General features: G+C 35.4%; 3 protein-coding genes across 3 annotated transcripts; all 3 read right to left on the reverse strand.

The window, feature by feature from the left end:
- Positions 1 to 551: 551 nt before the first annotated feature.
- On the reverse strand, positions 552 to 3,831 carry LOC143605513 (uncharacterized). Its single transcript, XM_077081597.1, has 3 exons — positions 3,579 to 3,831; positions 3,072 to 3,301; positions 552 to 2,609 (listed from the first exon to the last, which is right to left on the reverse strand). The coding sequence occupies exons 1-3, from the start codon at positions 3,745 to 3,747 to the stop codon at positions 957 to 959; spliced, it is 2,052 nt and encodes a 683-aa protein (XP_076937712.1). The 5' UTR covers positions 3,748 to 3,831; the 3' UTR covers positions 552 to 956.
- Positions 3,832 to 4,554: 723 nt separating this feature from the next.
- LOC143605512 (uncharacterized) lies at positions 4,555 to 9,789 on the reverse strand. The gene is made up of 10 exons (XM_077081596.1): positions 9,591 to 9,789; positions 9,467 to 9,516; positions 8,550 to 8,642; positions 8,383 to 8,471; positions 7,528 to 7,606; positions 7,348 to 7,430; positions 7,087 to 7,165; positions 5,770 to 6,361; positions 5,016 to 5,289; positions 4,555 to 4,940 (listed from the first exon to the last, which is right to left on the reverse strand). The coding sequence occupies exons 1-10, from the start codon at positions 9,712 to 9,714 to the stop codon at positions 4,808 to 4,810; spliced, it is 1,596 nt and encodes a 531-aa protein (XP_076937711.1). The 5' UTR covers positions 9,715 to 9,789; the 3' UTR covers positions 4,555 to 4,807.
- A 5,023-nt stretch (positions 9,790 to 14,812) lies between these two features.
- On the reverse strand, positions 14,813 to 17,006 carry LOC143605516 (cation/H(+) antiporter 28-like). Its single transcript, XM_077081599.1, has 2 exons — positions 16,435 to 17,006; positions 14,813 to 15,424 (listed from the first exon to the last, which is right to left on the reverse strand). The coding sequence occupies exons 1-2, from the start codon at positions 16,990 to 16,992 to the stop codon at positions 14,813 to 14,815; spliced, it is 1,170 nt and encodes a 389-aa protein (XP_076937714.1). The 5' UTR covers positions 16,993 to 17,006.
- Positions 17,007 to 17,013: the final 7 nt, after the last annotated feature.

Consider the following 17,013-nt stretch of genomic DNA (forward strand, 5'->3'; position numbering starts at 1 on the left):
CCCCCCCCCCCCCCCCCCCCAAATAATAATAATTATAATTTTAAGGGATATAACAAGAATGCTCAAACATACAATGTCAAATGCATGACACTTTGAATCCGTAAGTTAAAAAAAGATTCATCCAAAGCAACACCTTGGCTTCATGTCTCAAATCCAGATCATCATATCTTACATCTTTACTCATTTTCTTTTTATATTTCCATGCATGAAGTTCGAGAAACCAGCCAAACTAATAATAGTTAACGGCCAACAAATTTATAAAAACACATACTTTTAAAGTTAAAATTGTGTGTTAAAATTGTGTAAATACTCTAAAAGTTAAAATTGTGTAAATACTCAAAGTTAAAATTGTGTAATCCAACAACTAGAAGTAATCTAAAATGCAATAAAAAGATACATGATGACAACTTTGTTGCGGCCGTACAAACAAGAATAGCTTACAAACGAAAACTTAACATCCGTTAACTTAAAAAGACTAGTGTGCAACAAAGAAATTTTTATTGTTGTATGCTCCCAGCACTCGTGATGAGGAATTACAGTGGAGCACAAGAAGACATTAAATAAAGATACATTAGGGTTTTTGGCTAAGATAACAAGAAAACATAAACGGACCATAGTAAGAGATATAAGGCTGGTCTATAAACCTCCCATGACTTCAATCTTTAATTAAACTGGCCAAAAAGCATGTCTTCAAGATCTTCAACTAACCAGGACCAGCACCAAGGCACGCGCCTCCACAAAATATACAACAACTCATCCGTAGTTTAAACCTTTTACGCCATCGATTTCGCTACTTCGATGTCAATGATATATCTGGGCCGTGTTTATTAGTTGTCTCCACGTCGTTGTTGACAGGTTGCATAGGTTTTGTGGTTTTGTAACAGAAGTGATGTAAATATAAGAGATATATACAACAAAAAAAAACTTTCCATACCCGTTGGGCCGACATGGCGACATCAAATTAGACTTGCAAAAGAAGTTACGAGTTCGACAGGTGGCAAATCCTCCTTCACACCTTCACTGACATCATCGCCGTTGAAGTCCACTAAAAGATTGTTCCTGGGTTCAAACCGCTCATCAATCAACACCACCTCATCAGTAACGGGCCTAGTGGCATCATCACCATCCAAATCCATCATCATGTTGTTTGCAGGCTCGATCGAGAGCCGAGCAGCATCATCACCATCCAAATCCATCAAAATAGTGCTTGCGGGTTCAACTCGCTCCTCAATCAATACCACTTCATCAGTAGCGGGCCTGGCATCAACGGTCAGCAGGGCTTCAAGAGTTGACTTGAGACTACTATTATCAAAAGAAGTAAATTTCACTTCTAGTATAGGAGATTCAAAGTCAACTCTAGATTCCAACACCTCTTGAGGCTGATTAGGGAAATGTTTAAGAATGTCAGTTTTGTCAAAAGTCAACATCTTGACCACTTCAATAGACTCTTGCTGATCATCGGTTTCATGAGGAGACGATGGACAACTAGCACTGCCAGTGGGACCTGTAGCTTCTTCATCAAAACTAACATCCGAAGAAACCGGGCCCCCATCATTCTCCGTTATAAGCTCGGGTCCAGTTGCTTTCAGAGATTCAGAATCAGCCTCGGCCTCATCCTCACTATCAGTAATAGATGCACGAGTTGTATCTATAGATTCGATTATTAAACCATCATTTGATTTAGTAAAAGATGAGAATCCAGCTAATGCTGCAGCCAAAGCATCATCAATCGAAACGGTTTTCTTTGGTTTTTCCTTTGGTGATTCAAAAACATCAGTCACTACCACTTTTTCATCACAAGATGTCTCCTCGGGTGGTTCGTGGGCCCCGCTTGAGATAGATGTCGTCTTTTCTAACTCGGGTTCACCACAGAGACGAGAGTCGTTTTCATTTTCACTTGTTGATGTGGGCTCGGGTTCACGTTTTGGAAACATGGGTGGCTCGGGACACTTGGCGAGTAATTCAACCTGCTGCTCTACACGTTGGAGTCTAACTTCCATGTTGTTTATTGGTTTCAACATGTTCTCTTCAAAGCGCATGCAAATATCTTCGATTCGACTCACTCGTGCAACGAGTTGTTCCAGTAAAATTTCAGTCCGCGTATATGAAAAATCTTTATCTGGAGTTAAAACTGGCAATTGGGACTGAGTTAACTCAGCTTCGACCTCACTTGGTTTTCGCAACGTCTCGTCTTTTTGTTGAACATGATTAATGGGATTATTTAAACTGGTGGGTTCTAACTCGGATTTGATTAGCTGACTCGATTTCAATTGGGACTGAGTCAAATCAGTTTTTGCCTCACTCGGTTCTAACTTGGTTTTGACCTGTTTTCCTACATGATTGGAACTATTTTGATCGGGTAACGAGACAGATCTAGATTTAGTCAACCCTAGAAGAGTTGGAACAAGCATAGTCATAAGTGAACTACTAGCCGAGGTTTCTGGATTAGCCGTCTGACTCTCCAAGTCAACACTGGGATCAATCGGGTCAGCAAACACGTACACTTCATCAACATAAACACATCCTTTGGTTTGGAGTGATAGCAAACGAACAGTGAGTGACATGCATGGTTCTGAATCATTGATTTCAGCTGTAGCCTCATAGAAATCCTGTAAGTATAATATTTGACCAATATTACTAAAATCTCGGGTTAGGCTTGTAAACGAAACGAGCAAACACAAAAGGGAGCCGGTTCATGTTCGTTCATTTAACTTTAACTGAACAAACGATCGAACACGAATATTAAACGAACGGAATTTTCTAGCTCACGTTCGTTCGTTAAGAAATTGAACTTGTTCATGTTTGTTTATGTCCGGTTATCAACAGCATAAACAAACTGTCCATGAACGTAAACGAACAGACATAACCGAGCATATATGAACAAAAAGAATTGAGCTAAAACCAATTAAAAAAAATTGAACAACAATGTATTGGGCCTACTAAGTTATTAAAACCAGACTAAATTGTTACGAACCTAAACAATTTTATTGAATATACTAACAAACAAACTTAAACGAATGCACACGAACGAATTAGGGTTTAATCAGACTTGAGTTTGAGTTGAAACTAACCTGGTGGATTCGGCCGTTGTTTGACTTCTGGTCTGGACCAACCGGGAGTTTGACCTCGACCCAATCATCAGTTAGAGGGAATGAATTGTCATCTACAGAAGCAGCACTGCAACGAACCGTGCATAGGTACTCGTTATCACTCTGCAAATCCGGTGCATAATATATTTCATATACGCGTGCTGTACTTCTCACATACACCTGGCGAATCTCGTGCTTTTGAGTAAAGTTTACTGTAAAAAAAGTGAAAAATATCAATTTAAGTAGTTATGCGGTATTGCTGTTAGTTTATTATTCACTTGGAATTGTCGATGCTTTTAGAATTTAAATTATAATTCACTAAATAAATAAAGTAATTGCCGTCAATTAAACCTAATTAAACGAATTTGGAACTGAAATTGCAAAAAATATCTATAATTAATTATATACAGAAACCTAAATTAAAAGTTCCAATAACACGCATCTGATAAGTCAAAATGAATGGATGGATTAATTGAATAGAAAACTTACGTTTGATTTCGCAAGGTTGATAATCGGTGGGTGAAGGAGGTAAGAGAAGGAGTGGTGGTTTACGAGTAGTTGTGGATTCGGAGTCGATGGGGAAATCAAAGGACTCGAACGTGACAACGGAGTCCAGAGAACCGGGTGACAGTGTCCAGCTGGTCCACGGAGTAGTCATATTAGTTAGTTGCCGGAGTTGTGGAATTGAGGTGGTTTTTTATCTACGTACAGATCTTGTAGTGGTGATGGTGGAGAACTTGCGTCTGCCGTTGGGCTTCTATTATTTCGTTGAGTTCTTGTGTTAAGTGTTTGGACGGGGTTTTCTTAATAGGTCGTTGATTCATGAGTTTTCTTAAAACATCAACTAATGTTTTTTTCTTAAAGAAAATTAATATATCGTTTTTATTTATGACATGGAGCAGTGGGCATGAACTCGGGATCGTACCGGTCTTGTATAAAATCGATTTACGTGAGGAGAGGAGTAGACGCGTTTTTGTTACAGTGTTGTGATTGTAAAAGAGAAAGCCCGGATAAGGTGACTAGACTATTTTGGGTGCTCTTAGTGTAACGGACTTGTTAATTCTGACGATCTTCACAAATGGTAACTGAAGAAATTCAATCAAGTAAGCTTAGAAAAGACAAAGTTAATAAGTCCAACATTAGAAAAAACCGGGTGTGCTTCAAATTAAGTTCTTGATTTTATTAACAGATATGTGATAAACAACACTTCCCCAATATGTTACTCTTAGTATGGGTGATTACTTGTAGCTTTGTCATATCATTCTTGATCTAATTATTTACGTGCGTAAACGGTTATGTAAAATTATTAGATATACGTAAATATGCATTTGTCCCTGAAGTTCTCTTTTTATTTGATTTTTATTATTATTATTATTTTAGATTCTACCAATAAAATATGTAACGGAGATTTTTTTTTCAATGAAAACTTGCATGTGATGAGTGTTCGGCTGTTTTTCAAGAGCTGTAGAACCAAACCAGACGGGTCAATGAGGCTGCTGTTTAGCTTTAGTTTGGTCCACAATGACCTTTACCTACCGATGTGGCTATGATGGATGCCATCAGTACATAAACTTAAACAAACATATGTGAATGCTAAAATTAACAATACCGACTCACACTAAACATCAAAAAACAATCAAACATAGAGAACAAACTATCATCTGTGGTACCTACACCCCATCCCCACGCAATCACAGAATAATTCACAGCTACCTCACTCACTGTCTATGCTTCTGAGAAACAACCCGAATTCCTTGTTTTCCCAGATCCACGTTCATCACCTTCCCATCATCTGAAGTAACCGATACATTACACGCATCTTCAGAAACTTCAATTACCGTCCCCTTGTGCCTGCACGAATACAGTTTTAGGATACGGAAATGACCGTTTTAACCTTCTAATATAATTATAATTACATAAACTCACCAACTATTATTAGATGGCTGATGAACTTCTACAATCTTTCCAACTGCATGTTTTCCCAGCTTCTGAATTATCCACTTCCCATCCATTACTGTATCTTTATCTTCCTTCATAGATGGCGGTGGCGCCGGTCTCTTTCTCTTTGACCGCTGACCCTTGACACAGCTCTTATCATCCTCCCCAGGAGAAACCCACGAACTCTGATCATCACCATACGGGTTCTTAAACTTCAGTTTCAATAGAGGTTTCAGTTCCCTTTTAGGCGGACCATCGCCACCTGTCATCATACGATACATTTACAACAATCATTTGAGTTAGATAGAGAAAAAACTGCATAAACAATCCCTGTGATTTGACCATATTGCATGTCTAGTCCCCAGATTTTAAAAATTACAAACCTAGTCCTAACATTTGTGAGATGCTTACGTTTAGTCTCCACTGTTAAATCTCATATAGATTTTAACACAAAAGTGATGCCATGAGTCATTCATGTGAGGTAATTGTGACTTTTCAAATTTAAAACTCTAATAAAATACCCTTTCAAACTCCAGAACTCCTGTCGCCGACCTTATCACCTTCAATCAGTGTAAAATCAAGGATTCAGTGCACAATATAAGGCGATGAAGTCGATGTTAGAATTTATGGAGTTTGAAAGAGTATTTTATTAGGGTTCCTGCAAATTTTCAAAATCTGAGAGGGGCCATTTATGCAATTTTCTATCAAATAAAATTACAAATTTTATAAAACAGAAACTTACTTTTGGAAGTGGTCAACTCTGGGATAGACTTTGATGGAGAATTCACTACATTTTTATTTCTGCCACCTAAGTGTATAACCAACTTAGTCTTGGTATTATTTGGTTTAATTTCGGTCTCATCCAGTTGACTTGACCTTTGACTTTTAATTTTGTGTCTCGAGCTTCTATGATCGGTTTTCGATGGATCCGCCACATTAACAAGTTTAAGTTTTAGAAGCTCCGGTCGGTCAACAGGCCGGTCAAGACTGTCGGTCAAATTAGCTTCCTCGTCCTTGTTATCCCCTGTGATGGACCCGATAGATTGAGCATCACTGTGTTCAATTCTACCAAACTTGTACTTCTTGTTTCCGGGTTTCTTATTATTCTTTTTGGGGGAATTATTGGCTAATCCTTTGAGGGAAAACTTTATTGAATGGCCATATTCTTTTTTTACTAGTGGTTCTTCATCCTCGTCATCAGAATAAGGTGTGATGGCAAATATTTCTTGCTGAGTTGGCAGTCCAGCAGCAGCTCTTAGGCTTGCAATTAAGTCCTGGTCAGCTTTGTCTCTCCTCCTCCATAGCTCTTGAACAGCATCTTCAAGGTCCCTAACCTGAAACACAAAACGAATCAAAGTCAACCCTTATATAACTGACCTGGATGTGGCAAGACGGTTGGGTTTTCATTACTGGTTAGAGTGGGTTTGGATTCTATGTTCAAGTTGAAACGAGACAGATACTTTTTTGTCCATCGTTTACAAAATTTTATAAATAATTAATGTGTTATGTGATTACGCAAACAATATTTATTACATGGGATATATCATATGTAACCTTAAGAACTTGCATAGTAAAAAAAATTATATCAAATATACACATTCAAGACACTTCAAATTTCAAATATACCCATTTCATTAAACAAATATTATAATATGACTATTACGCCCTTCTTCTTACACTTTAAAGTCTCATAACCTAAATTTTTACATACAGGAAGGGTATTTATGTCATAAATATGAAAAAGAGTATATAAAATATCCTTCGTTGGATAAATATGATAGAATTCACGGGTTTGAGGAGGATATATAAAACTGTCTCCTATTACATTTTGATAATCTAAATCTTTGAATAAAACAAATTAGAAGATTTTATGCATAAAAAACATATTTTGGACAGAAATTCAGCATAAATGAAATGTTCCCCTTTAAGTTTTGTATTACTAATTTTACCCTTTTAACTTTAACTTCAAAGACAGCTCAAATTGATCCAATCATAAGTAAATGAATCAAACTACCACCACTAGGTTTACCACATTTTGTAGCTGAATCTATATTTGTACCTGGTAACATTCTCCACGGCATGAGGCACATGTGTACTGCAGGTGATTATTCACTTGAAATTGCATATACTTTTCATCACTGCAATAAAAAAATCACAGTTAAAAGAAGTTCTAATGTTAAAAAGGGAAAGAGTATGTCACTGATTTCCACTTTATGCAGCAAGAATTTACCAACAGAATATGAGTATAAAGACAGTGTCCAAATAATTCAACAATTAAATGAAACAATTCTACAAGAAAATAATCAGGTAGAAAACAAACCTAATTCCATCACAGTGACAATGCACCCACCGCTGACAGATGTCACAACAAACCATGGGTGTCGATTCAGAGTCTCTATAAACCTGTTGTTATTTACACCATCAATTACTACATAGCATGTAACTACCAGAATAAAACTTAAAAATAATGCAAGCAATAATACATCAGTGTTAATCATACCTTTAGACAAACAGGGCAATAATTTCCCTTCACAAACAATCTTCCACAAGCATCACAGCAGGTATACCCTAAAAACCACCTTCAAAATGTTGTTGTGAAAATGATTAACAACTTTAAATAAAGATAAAAATATAGCATCTTCAGTTTTCAAAAGCTAATAAACAGAGGGAAAACCTTTTTATCAAACAAATAGATGATGCAGTAGTTATGATTGCCAAAAAAAATTAATAAAACAAAAACTCAATTCTTCGGTTAAAAAATGATTTAGAAAGTTGCATTTGTTAAAAAGAATATAAGCAACTTTTAATCCACTTGATCTAGGCCTGTAAACGACCCGAACGAAGCACACTTGTGTTTGTTCGTTTAACTTTAGCTGAACAAACGATCAAACACGAACAATTAAACAAACAAGATTTTCTTGTTGGTGTTTGTTCGTTAAGAAAACGAACATGTTCGTTCGTTAACAATATAAATGAACAGTTCACGAACGTAAACAAACAGAAACTGAGCTACAACCAATTAAAAAGCCATTAAAGAAACAATTAAAAATAATGTGAACAACAATGCGTTGTGCCTAAAATGTTATTAGAACAAGACTTTGGATAAATATGTTAACAAATGTAAGCGAACGAACATAAACAGACGTAAAAACTAATGAACATAAACGAACAAACATAAACAGTCTCACACCGACGTAAAACTAAAGTACATAAGCGAACAAGCATACGAAATTAAACGAACAGACCTGAACGAATGTTCACAAACACAAATGAATGAATGTGTTCATGTTCATTTGAATAACTAAACTAACAAAATTTTGTGTTTAGGTTCGTTCATTTAGTAAATAAGCAATACCTGAGACTTGAACCGTTCCCTGGGACTTTAGATGCACAGCTGTGACAGCTTGTATGCTTGGGGCACAAGTAAGGTCCTCTGCTCACATTCTGAAAATTCTCAAAACATTAAAAAACATTATGGTACCATTTTAATGACTGTAATAAGACAAAAAGATCGCATTTTACCTTGTGTGGAGGGTGTTGACAGTAACAGTGATACGCACCATCACATCTTCTGCAAAACATGAGCTTGGTTGGATCACCAGTTCTTCTGCATACCTAGTTTACAATGTCATTTGAAATATTAATATAAATAACATAAAAATAAGGTTTTACGCCAAATTGATTTAACTCATTAATGCATGCTACAACCACTTCTACAAATGTCAAGCAAACACAATATGCTCAAAAATTTTTCAGTTTTCAAGCATATTACTCTTTAAGTTTAACTCAAATCAAATGCACTTTATTGCATACTATTTGGGTAGTGTCAGAACTAAAAACCCAGTACTTCAAATTGTTTTTTGATTATTACTTGGATCTCAACTGAACTAATGTGAGCCTTTATGTAACTATTTTAGCGGGATAAAAGTGTGGGTGCCCCCAAACCAACTGAACCAGAGTGACCACTAGAGAATGCACATAAAAACCGTTTCTGAGAAACCAAAACCGAGAACCAAACCGAAACCGGTTTGGAATTAAAAAAACCATAGGTTTGGGACCGGTTTTAAGATTTGAATGCAGACACTAACTTGATAATCTGTTTGTGTTTGTGAGGAACCGATCTTAAGAACCGGTTTGTAACCCAGTTCTGACCTTTTAAACTTCTAGTCATTAAAAAACGGCTATATAGAAAAAAAAACTACCGTTTGGAGCGTTTTTTGACCTTTGTTAGACCATTTTGCCCACGTATGTTAGTATAAATAAGGTAATGGACGTGTTCGGTTAATCACGGCACTAAAAAACGAAAAAACAATGCTCTCGATGCAACCAACTCAGGAAAACATATGAAAGAAGTATAACCCAAGTTCTTAAGGAGTTAACCAAATGCCGCACGTGAGCACATGTTGAATTAAGGATTAGCACGTTAACTAGTTACTAACCTCGCATACACGACACGAAGGACAGGTCCAAGAGCTCCAGTGAAACAAATCTGCAATCAACATTACAATTATCAGGAACAGGATATAAACAAAAAATAAGGTATGATTATTAATTACAATATACCTCTATCATGAGCCCAAGCTTTCAAACAGCCCCTGTGATACTTCTTACTACAGCTTTTGCATGATAGCATCTTCCTTGCATTCTCACTTCTTTCATTTTCACCAGAAAAGCAAAGGCGACACATTATTTTGGCATTAGAGACACCTTGTTCTTCTCCATCAACATCTTTAGTGACACTCTGTGTAAAACATATCAATCACACCCATGAGTGAACAAGCTTGAAACATCAAGTCTTGATGGTTTGGGTCCACTTGAAGGCCAGAAATGATTAAGTCATTAAACTGTTTCTATTATTTTAATATATAATCTTCAAATGGATTACAAGTCTAACAACCTTAGCTATTCAAACTACAATAATCAATTTTTCAAAATTATAACTTAAGCAGACAATAGCATTGTGCAGATTATTACATATCACTCACTTTAGGCAGAGATTAGTCAAAGATAAACAATATGTAGGGCATTCTGGTTATTAATAACTTGACCAGCGATTGGTCTCAAACAAAATTCTAAGAAATTAACAATATAATAAATATTGAAACTTAAAAGATACCACTTGCAAGAAATAAATACTGCATAAAGTGTGACACATTGAGTTAACACCTATATTACAAAAGAAAAAAACAAAGCGCCTATTCAAACTTGATCAGTAACACAAAAAAACATATAAAAATGCATTACTGTAATACTGTGATGACGATGAAGCACCAAGTAAAAGCTTAACGTACAAAACAAAACTAGTTGTTATAAACAAGAACCTTCGTGTGCTATAATCAATTCACCTAATGTCTCTACTCCCCTATCAAAACTTGACATTCTCAGTTACACAGATTTCATCATTAAGTTTGATTTTATAAGAACACACTACCCTCACATGATACATATATAAAGACCTGTTATTGGCTCAAATGATCTACACAGACTCTAACAATTTAAAACCTGCTCAACATTCTAAGGACAAACCCTAATCTTAATTATTTAATCACATACATAAACATGATCATCAAATACTCAATTAACATATACTCAATTAACATTGAACTCAACACTAACAATAATAATGAAACCAAACAACTTACCATAGTCTCTCCTAATTCAAATCTCCGAGCGTAATCCTCGGTCACCAACGCCGCCGCAGCGGCCTTCTTCTGCATCGCCGCTCGCTTATTCCTGGCCGACAACATCTCCTCCGCTTCCAAAACCGCCGGATCGACCGTCATCCGCGGCTGCGGCGGAGCAGGCACAACCGTAACCTTGGGAACAAGGACCTGTACCGTCTTCTTCTCATCTTTAACCGACCACGGGTCCTCCAGAAACGATTTCAGCTTGGCAATTTCATCCAGAAACCCCTGTTTCCCCTCATTGCTCTGCAACTCGCGTGGAAACCCTAGCGAGCAGTAACAGATTCGACGGCTAGAAGAGAATTAAGAAAAAATAAACGGTTAGAGAGAGCGGGAAATATAGATACAAGTATGTGTACGTAAGTATATGTGTAATTGGAGAGTGAGTAGCGATTAGATTACCTTGTAATTGGGCAGGCGACGTGAAAGGCCATAGCAATGAGAAATTGGGGGTTTTTTTGATAAGAGATTTTAAAGGGCTTGTTATTATTATTATTGTTATTGTTATTATGGATTCTTTTATTTTTATATGTTGATTTATAAGGACCTAAAGATGCAACACGGGTGTACAATTTCACAAACTAATTAAACTCATTATTACTATTTAATTTTTTATAATCAAAGAAAAATAGAAATAATTAAGTAATGACTCTTACTCGTTCTTATCCATTAATCGTTAAATGTTGGGTTAGAAGAAATACAAGGTTCTAGTTTTATGTGGTTAAAAATTATTCATTACTGAAAGATGGTCTTAAACTCACCTAAACACCAACTTGAAGTATCAATTACTTAATTGTAATTATAAAATTCCTATAACTTTAATAATTTAACAATTATATGTTATGTTTTTATTGTTATATTATGTTATGCTATGGTATGTTATGTTATTGTTACGTGTGTTACATTATTGTAATGATAAATTATGCTATGATATGTTGTGCTACTTTATGTTATGATGTAACATAGCATAACATAAAGAATAAGAATAATACAATGATGATGAGTTTGAATTATTAGTTTAGATTATTGTCAGGTTTTTTTTACTATAACAAACCTAGAACCTTCTGAATACATGGTAGAGAGCCTAACAAGTTGTGATACGTTTGATTTTTGTTTATCATGCCAAAAAAATATATATAATCTTTAGAGTTAATTCCACAGTTAGTCCCTATGGGTTTTCTAAATGTAACAGGTTTGGGTATTATGGTTTTCAAGTAACAGGTTTAGGTACTATGCTTTATTTTTTTGTAACACACTTAGGTAGTAACACTAATGAGCGTTAAAACTTAGCTAAGAAGCTCCTCACATGGCTATCGTGTGTGGGTGTTTTCTTCATTTTTTAGATAAATACCTACATTCGTATTTTTTAGATAAATACCTTTTTAAATAAAAAAGAATCGTTGCTCGTATTCATAAAAATTCCAAGTAGCATTCAAAAACTATTTATGTGGTCAATGTGAAGGAATGATTTTAACTGATACCCCTTGCTATACATTGTGTATAATGGAAACATAATCAAATACATTTTATTTTTAACATGAAAACGGTGAGAACCAATTTGTTGTTATGATTATGTTTATTTTTATAGGTGTTTGCTGCTATTTTTTGTTTGTATTTGCTAATTTTCGATTATGAGACGTTATAAGTATTTGCTTATTTATATTTTTGTTGTTATTATTAGATGTTTTCTTTTGTTGTTATAAGTATTTGTTGGTATATGCTGTTATTATTTTGTTCTTGATTTTGATTTTTTTGTTGTAGTTTTTAGGTTATTTTCTTTGTTATTATAAGTCATTGTTTATGTAGATTGGTATTGTTTCTTACGTTCGCATTTTTAAATAAATTGGCATTATTTCCTACGTACTCATGTTAAGATCAAAATGTACATGAACCTTCCCCGTGTATTATGTACACACTTAATTTGAGTTTTCTAACAAATACCATAACGTTTTTCAAAATATAGCTAAACTAGTTTTTATCTCCCGTATTACGGGGGGTGTTTTATATTATTTGTTTCTAATATATATTTATTTTTTGAATCTTTATTTTCTATATTGTATGAAAGGTAATAATATACTTATGGTTTGATGATAAATTGTTTCACAAATAAATGAGATGTTATAACCCGGTTTAAAAGGTATATGAGTTTGATGAGACCCAATACCCATTTATTTTTTTTTTACTATCAAATTGGTTTTTTAGTTATAAATTAATAATATATATCTTTTTTTTTAATAAATCAGATATTAATTTTCAGTATATCCCTACTTTATCGGTGGTTTGATAATAAATTGTTTCACAAATAAATGAGATGTTATAACCCGGTTTAAAAGGTATATGAGTTTGATGAGACCCAATACCCGTTTATTTTTTAAACTATCAAATTGGTTTTTTAATTATAAATTAATAATATATATCTTTTTTTTTTGAATAAATCAGATATTAATTTTTAGTACATCCCTACTTTATCGGATTTTTATATCAATATTTAGTGAGATTAGTTTTTAATTTAATAAGATGTTATAATCCGTTTAAGAAATATCTGGGTTTGATAAGATCCATACCCATGAATTCGGGTCAAATGCATGAGAAACCTCCATTTAAAAATCAAGCAAATCTAGTGACTCCAAAAAAAAGGGAGCGGCCACATCACGACACGTAGGATTTTTATGTCTTCGTTTATATATATTATAGATAGATGGATGTACTTTGCCATGGATAAGAAATCGTTTATATAGCCATACCTAGGTGAACATAAGTGGAAACGGGCAATTACTATACAGGTCGGTTTAAAACCGGTTTAAAACGAGACATTTTTTTTTAAATTTGCATCATTAAATAATTATCTTAAGGATAGTAGTTGGTATAAACAAGACCACCAGCATATTATTATATAATAATACAACTAAGAACTTTGGTGTCGCTAAGCCCCTATTTGACCACTTGACGGTACCATATTGGTCAATGCATTTTTTTTATTACCCATGGTACCGTGACGAAAATCGACCGAATGTCATTTTTTTATAGTTTTGGTATCCTAATGACTGTGACGGAAACTGACGGAATTCGTGTAGACTCACCGGGTTTTGTTTTAGTTTTGAAACTGTAACGAATGTAAAGAAAACCGACTTGTTTTGTTTCGTTTAATTCCGGTACCAAAACGAAAGACGACCGAATGCCATTTTTTTATAGTTTTAGTCTCGTAATGTGTGACGGAAACGAACCGAATTCGTGTAGACTCACCGCATTTTGTTTTAGTTCGGAAACCGTAACGAATGTAACGAAAACCGGCCTGTTTTGTTTCGTTTACTTCCGGTAGCGTAAAGAAAACCGACCGAGTGCCATTTACTTATAGTTTTGGTATCGTAATGAACGTGACGGAACCCGACCGGATTCGTGTTGACTCACCACGTTTGGGTTTAGTTCTGAAACCATAACGAATGTAACGAAAACCGATCGAATGCCAATTGTATTTTTTTTCTTTTAGTTTATGTACAGTAACGAGCGTTACGAAAACAAACCGAATTTGCGTAGATTCCCGCCTCCACGTCCGGGTTCGACAACCTTCATGTCTAACCAACGCCAACTCATTGGTCCACCTCCATTTTCATGTTCTTTTTGGTTTTAGTTCTGGTGCATGTAACCGAAACCGATCAAATTCACGTCAAATTAACGCTTCAACGCTTTGAACCGACAACACTCATGTTTTATCATCGCACGAGTTACCAACCTTCCCAGCGCAACACGCCTGGTAAAACACTAGTTTTATATATAATTCTTTTGAAACGTAACTCAATTAAAAGTTTTAGTTTATTTTTGTGGTTAAACACAAGCATTCTAATGTTTAGGTCATGAGTTGAAATTCTCCGGCTACTCGCCCTTCCCTCTTGGAGGCGATCCCCTTCCCCCCCCCCCCCCCCCCCAATTTCTTTTTCGTTACGTTGATTTTTATTTTATTTTTCTTATATTTATACGCCATGTATATTATCTTTAAGCTACCTTTGTTACTTATATCTAAGCTAGGGTGGTTGACATTTTAATAGATAAAACATAACCCAAATCAACAATTTAATGATTCTTTTTACATTCTTGATTACTAACTTACATAATAGAGAACTCTTCATGTAGACCCTGAAGCTTCCCTCTAAGTTTATGTTGTTGAATAATCAAAACAGAAGCTGTTGTTGAAAAATCAGTTGCAGAAAGAATGTCCCCAATTGGACCCAACTCAGGACAAGCCTCCCAATCATTCATACCCGCGGTCAAGGTCGAGTTAACCCGCGCTCCCCGTCCCACAATAAACAACCCGTATTCGCCTTCTAACGACTTAATTGTCGAATAAGTCTCACCTGAGTTTGAAAGGTACTTCTCCATATACGCAACATGTCCTGTGGCTACATGTTTGTCATAAAACTCGGCGAAAAACTCGTCGTCTTGCTTTAGTTCATCCTCATATTCTGTTGTTTTGGCTCTAGCCCTTGTTATCCTTGATGACACATTGTCTCCGTTTGTGTCTAGTAGGAATCTTATGATTGTGAGTTTGACTCCAGGGTGTCGGGCCACTCGCCCTGCGTAAGATAGTGCTTCGCGGTCGTCTTTTCCGGCTATGAATATGATTGCTGCATTCATGCATTTGGTTGATCTTGATAACTGGATGGATCCGAGACCTCGGTCAACTAATACGCCAACTGAACACGGTGCGTGACGTAGAACCTGTGTTGGATATATAACGTTTGCATGTCATTGCTGTTGCTATAGTAACATTATTAAAATTATTAACCCGTTTAACAATTTAAAGAAGTTAATATTTTAATTTTAGAGATAAGAAGTTTAAAATTTTGAAGTTAAATACTTAGATTTTTAAATTTTCATATATCAATTAGCTTTTAAAAGTAAAACTAATTTCTTTTTACGTTACTATTATCTACTTTTTACTTCTAACAATTTCATTATATTAGTTCTAAGTTCTAACTGTCTGTTCTCTGGTTATTTTATTCGTTTGTACTTATCTTAAGCTAAAAATCTAAACCTATTTTTGTTAATTGTGAATGAGAGATAAACACACAAAAAACAATAAGATTTATCATAAATTATTAAGTTTTATATGAATAAGAATATTTAATTGTTTAATTTATTACGAAAGTCAATAGGTTTTACTCATATACATATATGAACGTAAAATGGGTTGACCCGAAACACAACCCGAACACGACATGACACGACACAAATAAAAATATGGTTGGGTTAGGGTTGAAGAATCTCAACACGCTAACCCGTCAACCCGAAACTCATCAACCCGCCAACCCGACACGTTTGACAACTTATACATGTATATTTAACATATTAGATAAAACTTAATTAAATTATAAGCTAGTTTAGGCTCGCGAGCTAACTCGAGCTCGATAGGTGAAGCTCAGGACAATGTATTAGACAAGCTTATCTTTAGGCTTGACTCGATTCGAGTTTTTAGCTGTCAAATCTCGAGGGTAGGTTAGTAGTTATGAAGAAAATGAAATTTGATTGGAAAAAATAAAGTTAAAGTCGCTATATTAAGACAACGACTTCAGTTTCATGAGCAGTTGATAACAAACGAAATTAAATTTCACGTAACTGAAGTTGCTATCTCATATAGCGACCATGACTTTGTCATTTCAAGTCATTGTGTTAGATATAACAAGTATAATCTAATAATCTAGTAACTTTAATAGTGTGTTATATATTACCTTTCTATTGACACTACGAAACTCCAAATAGCTTGTGTTGAACGTCCCATCTTGTTGTTGATTCTTGTGGAACGGGAGGATGATCAACGACGCCAACAAATCTTCCGCGAGTACACAAATGTCGTGATGCATAGTCGCAAGAGGACAAAGCGTAAGCAATCTCTTTACCTCAATCCCTTCAGAGTGATCCCTGACATGATTATTTATCGTGTTGGTGATGTTTTCTCTCATCTCCAAAATACCTTCATCCGTTATGGCCATCGCGTCCACTCCTTCCCCACGCACTAGTGTTGATGCAGCCGTGTCAGTTAACTCGATCATATCGTTTACATACACCATCATACTTGGTTGAGTTGGCCCTTGGGAGATTTCCATGAAGTTAATGGCTGATTGAATGTTTTCTGGACCATGAAGGCATAAAATCATTCGTAGCTCGTTGGATGGGTCGTGCCATTGGAATGCCATTCGTTGTGTTGGTGATCGCTTTCTTGCGCGCTCGATGATGTTTTTGACAACCATTGGGGCGTAGATGAAGGTGAGGAAACTCACCATTACCATAACCACACTGTCTGAGGGACT

The sequence above is a fragment of the Bidens hawaiensis genome, unplaced genomic scaffold (genome assembly GCF_021521415.1).
Source record: "Bidens hawaiensis isolate Kalapana, Puna unplaced genomic scaffold, B.hawaiensis_p1.1 tig00069986_1, whole genome shotgun sequence".
In the NCBI taxonomy this organism is placed as follows: domain Eukaryota; kingdom Viridiplantae; phylum Streptophyta; class Magnoliopsida; order Asterales; family Asteraceae; genus Bidens; species Bidens hawaiensis.